Source organism: Octopus bimaculoides, chromosome 2 (genome assembly GCF_001194135.2).
Source record: "Octopus bimaculoides isolate UCB-OBI-ISO-001 chromosome 2, ASM119413v2, whole genome shotgun sequence".
Taxonomy (NCBI): domain Eukaryota; kingdom Metazoa; phylum Mollusca; class Cephalopoda; order Octopoda; family Octopodidae; genus Octopus; species Octopus bimaculoides.
The window spans coordinates 137,834,456-137,839,935 of NC_068982.1; the positions used below are offsets into that span (position 1 = coordinate 137,834,456).

Sequence of the window (5,480 nt, forward strand, 5' to 3'; positions counted from 1 at the left end):
CCATGCCAGTGGCACATAAATAGCACCATTTGAGCGTGACTGTTACCAGCGTTGCTTTACTGGCACTTGTGCTGGTGGCACATGAAAAAACATTCGAGCAAGGTCGTTGCCAGTGCTGCTGGACTGGCTCCTGTGCAGATGGCACGTAAAAAACACCATTTTGAGCATGGCCATTGCCAGTACTTCATGACTGGCCCTCATGCCGGTAGCACGTAAAAGCACCCACTACACTCTTGGAGTGGTTGGTGTTAGGAAGGGCATCCAGCTGTAGAAACTCTGCCAAATCAGATGGGAGCCTGGTGTAGCCATCTGGTTTCACCAGTTCTCAGTCAAATTGTCCAACCCATGCTAGCATGGAAAGCGGACATTAAATGATGATGATGATGATGACATGTACATGTATCTATCTATCTATTCTATATATATATATATATATTATCCGAAATGTATAGCATTAAATATCCATCATGGCTGGTCTTACCAACTGGTTTCGCATAAAGAATACAATGGAGTGTTAGGTAACAGACCGATTATATAATTTTATGTTCATCAGAGTTAACCAATATCGAAGGGAATATGGTGACTGCTCTCTATTGTCTAAAGTAAAGTTATATAATTGGTTTGTAACCTATCACTCCATTGTATTCTTTATGCAAAACTGATTGGTAAGACCAGCCATGATGGATATTTGATACCATACATTTCGGATAATATACCCACTCTACTGACAGAAATACGAATGCGTCTTTTCCTTGACTTATGGTCTCTGAGACAATTCCTGTATTTCTTTGCATTCCTCAAAAGCAGTCAACATTTTCCCAAATAACAATGCAATATTTACTTAGCTATCTTGGCCACTTCATATCCATTGGTTATATGTTTCTGTCCAGCTGCCACTGTTATGGTCAAAAGTAATTGATCGTGCCCAGTTTTCTTTGAATCGTCAACAAAAGCTTCATTTAATTCCTAACGAATCAATAAATAACAAATGTTAATAATACATTACAAACACATTTGGGTGTAAATTTATAAAATAATGAATAGAATATATATGAATAACAAAATACAAAGTTGCATAAAATACAATGTTAATCATCATCATCATTCTCATTGTGTTATCGTTCTCTTTTCTATGCTCACATGAGTCAGACAGAGTTTATTGAGGCAGATTTTTTTTTAATGGCTGGATGTTCTTCCTGTCACCAACCCTTACCTGTTTTCAAACAAAGGTAACGTTTCCCCATGACCAGACATATTTTCACAGAAGCTTGAAAAGGAACGACACTGCTTGTATGACAGTGACACCTACTTACAACAAGCATATGCTGTCAAGACAAGGACACAAATATGTACACACTTAGATATACATACAAATACACACACACACACACATGCATACACATGCACACACACACACATACACATGCACACACACACACACACACACACGCACACACACACATACATAAACTAGTAATAACAATAATCCTTGGATGGAATTTATAAACATTTAACGATTGCTACGCACATTTCTACAAATCACATGTCTCATAAGATCATAGTCCATATTCCTGGATTGATTACAGTGTAGTCCATAGTACTGTTGGGCCTCAGGTTGATCATCTTAATGGATTCATTTCTTCAGATGATACAACATTAATGGATGTTTAACTGATGGTGGTTTATCCTTTTTGACCTTCTTACTAGTCAAAAGGAATAAACATCTGTTAAACAGCCATTAATGTTATATCTATTTCTTTATTGCTCACAGGGGGTTAAACAAAGAGGGGACAAACAAGGACAGACAAAGAGATTAAGTCGATTACATCGACCCCAGTACATAATTAGTACTTATTTAATCGACCCTGAAAGGATGAAAGGCAAAGTCAACCTCAGCGGAATTTGAACTCAGAACATAACGGACGACAAAATACCGCTAAGCATTCTGCCCGGCATGCTAACGTTTCTGCCAGCTCACCACCTTAATGTTATATCATCTGAAGAAATGAATCCTTAAAGATGATCAACACGATGCCAATCAATAATATGGACTATATTGTAATCAACCCAGGAATACGGACTATGATCCTAAGAGACATGTGATTTGTGGAAACGTGCGTAGCAATGGCTTAAATATTTATAAATTCCATCCAAGGATTATTGGTATTATTCCTTTATTTATCCTACATTATATCGGTACAGCCCGATGCAATCCCGAGAAACTGGTTCACCAGTCAGCATCATTAGGCTGTGGCTGGCGTAATGGAATAGCAACTTTATTAGCATCTTCAAAACGTTTACCATAAACAAATTTAAAAGGTATATCATCATCATCATCATCATCATCATCGTTTAACGTCCGTTTTCCATGCTGGCATGGATTGGATGGTTTGACTGGGGTCTGAGAACCCAGAAGGCTGCACCAGGCTCCAATCTGATCTTGCAATGTTTCTATAGCTGGATGCCCTTCCTAATGCCAACCACTCCGAGAGTGTAGTGGGTGCTTTTTACATGCCACCAGCACAGGGGCCAGAGGAGCTGGCATCAACCACGGTTGGATGGTGATTTTTATGTGCCACCGGCACAAAAGCTAGTCAAAGCGGCACTGGCATTGGCCACTTTTGGATGGTGCTTTTTACATGCTATCAGCACAGGGCTCACAACTACAATTTCCATTTGATTTGATTTTGATATTGCTGTTGAAGTACTTGACTCAATAGGTCTCCTCAAGCATGGCATGTCACCCTACGATCCAAGGTACTTTTGTGTGGGCTGGTTATGCAACACTGGTGTAGGTTACAGCTGTAGACTCACTTTATTTGCCAGGTCTTCTCAGTCACAGCATACCTCCAGAGTTCTACTCTTATCACTCCATTTCAGCCAATATTACCATTCAGTTTCACATTAGGCATTTGATAACTGTATATTAGATACCAGCATCATTGATTAACATCTCATGGAGGCAAAGGAAGCTGAGTTCCTTTTAAGCACTGGGCCTGATGGAGGCAAAGTGGCTGAGTTCCTTTCGAGTGTTAGGCCTCATGGAGGCAATGACCAATACCTTTGGCATTATGTTGTGCTTGAGAAGAAGACCTATCAAGCTGAGCAAAATCACAGTTGTGGCAGATACCGGTGTCACTCAAATTGGCACCCATGCCAATGGCACATAAATGCACCCCAGTGTCAAACAAACGGCACCCATGCTGGTGGCACGTAAAAGCACCCATTACTCTCTGGGAGTGGTTGGCATTAGGAAGGGCATCCAGCCATAGAAAACCACGCCAAATAAGACTGGAGTCTAGTGCTGCCTTCCAGTGTGCCAGCCCAGTCAAACCATCCAACCCATGCCAGCATGGACAACGGATGTTAAATGATGATGATGATGGTGATGGTGATGATGATGATGATGATGATGATGATGATGATGATGATGATGATGATGGTAGTGGTGATGATGATGTTCTTCAGAAATGGCAAGTATGGACATATATGGAGACTTCTACCTGACTGCTTTACTAGAAACAGTAGTTAAATATCCCTCAAATCACACCAAACTATCCTGAGAAAAGAATGGCACATTAGATTATGAAAGTCCTACATGTACAAGATGTTTGAGAGAAAGATGGATTGGTCATGGGTGGCATGTCTTCGATCATAAATCTTCTTGATTAGACTTGACTTGCACTAATTAACAATAACAACAACAAGTGATAATTGAAGATGAAGTGGTGGGGGGGGATGAAGTGGTGATGGTGGTGGGGATGAGGTGGTTATGGTGGGGGTGAAGTGGTGGGGGTGAAGTGGTGGTGGTGGTGGTGGTGGTGATGCCTCACTGGGAATGAAGGGATCAGATCTCAGCTCATTTGAACTGGTACATTGTAGAAGCCCTTTGTGGAGGGGGCAGAAGAGGAGGGGAGAGAGGAACGGGCAGGAAGGGAAGGAAGGAAGAGGATGAGGAGATGGAGAGGGGAAGGTTGGGAGGGATGGAAGAAACAGAGGATGGAGCTGGTGAGTGGGGAGAGAGAGGGAGAGGAAGGAGAGATATCAAGGGAGGAGGAGGAGGGAGAGATATCAAGGGAGAGATATCAAGGGAGAGATATCAAGGGAGAGATATCAAGGGAGAGATATCAAGGGAGGAGGAGGGAGAGATATTAAGGGAGGAGGAGGGAGAGATATCAAGGGAGGAGGAGGAGGGAGAGATATCAAGGGAGGAGGAGGGAGAGATATCAAGGGAGGAGGAGGGAGAGATATCAAGGGAAGAGGAGGAGGGAGAGATATCAAGGGAGGAGGAGGAAGCAGAGGGGTGGAAGGGCGGAAGAAGAAGAGGAGGAGTGACTTCTCACTGAACTATAAACATGGAAACACTGAGCATTTGTTTTATGATTATAAAGACACAGAAAACAAACCCTTAGCTCTATAGATGAGCTTTTGTCATTGTTGTTGTTGTTGTTGTTGTTGTTGCTATTAACCTTCAACCCCAGGTCAACCATGATTGAGTAGAACCTCGATTATTACCATGGGTATTCCACTTGTGAGCCTCCCATCTTTTTCTTGAACAGAGCCCAGAAAACTCAGGACCACAATATCTAATATGTATTTAACCTTCTCTACAACCATAATATGGAATTTGAGGGTGATTTAACTGTTCTTTCAAGCATGTAAAAGTTGTATCACTGACTGTAAATGGCATGGATATAGGATACTGCAAGGTCTATATCCTTTTCATTGTTATTAGCAAAATTAAATGGAACAATTATGATCTGACTGTCACAGCAATGTGAGTAGCTGTCACGTCACGGTCAGTGATTCCTGTTGTCTGTTAAGATTCTGCGAAGTGGATAAACACGACACAAACACACAAACAAATACACAGTTAATGACTTCAATGACCTCACATCCTTGAATGGCCAGGTCATATTAAAGTTCTAATTTCCTTATATAAGAATAACCAGGCTTATGTGATAAGTCTGTGAGTATCAAAAAGCTGTTTCTAAATTAGGCACAAGGCCAGAAATTTAAAACACCAAGCAGCTGATTGTATCAACCTCAGTATATGACTGGTATTTTGTTTTATCTGGTCAATACCAGGTCTGTCTGACTGGCTCCCATGGAGGTGGCACGCAAAAAGCACCAACCAAACGTGGCCAACGCCAGTACCCCCAGACTGGGTCCCGTGTTAGTGACATGTAAAAAGCACCATCTGAATATGGTTGATGCCAGGTCCACTGACTGGCTCCCGTGCTGGTGGCACATAAAAAGCATCAACCTATCATGGCCGATGCCATTACCCACTGACTGGCTCTTGTGCCGGTAGCACGTAAAAATCACCATCCGAACAAGGCTACTGTACCGATAGTACATAAAAAGCACCCACTACAGTCTCAGAGTGGTTAGCATTAGGAAGGGCATCCAGCTGTAGATCAGTTTGGAGCCTGGCACTGTGGTAGTGGTGGTGGTGGTGGTGGTGGTGGTGGTGGTGG

The 5,480-nt window shown here is 42.1% G+C and overlaps 1 protein-coding gene across 2 annotated transcripts in view; it reads right to left on the bottom strand.

Moving 5' to 3' along the window:
• The window catches only part of LOC106879249 (acidic mammalian chitinase), a 30,906-nt gene that overhangs the window by 16,918 nt on the left and 8,508 nt on the right, over positions 1 to 5,480 (bottom strand). For both annotated transcript variants that reach the window (XR_008263543.1, XM_052965941.1), the window contains one exon: positions 842 to 966. Coding sequence is in view for 1 of the 2 variants with exons in the window: in XM_052965941.1 (XP_052821901.1) it covers positions 842 to 966 (125 nt within the window). In the remaining variant the exon portion in view is untranslated. The remainder of the gene's footprint in view (positions 1 to 841; positions 967 to 5,480) is intronic.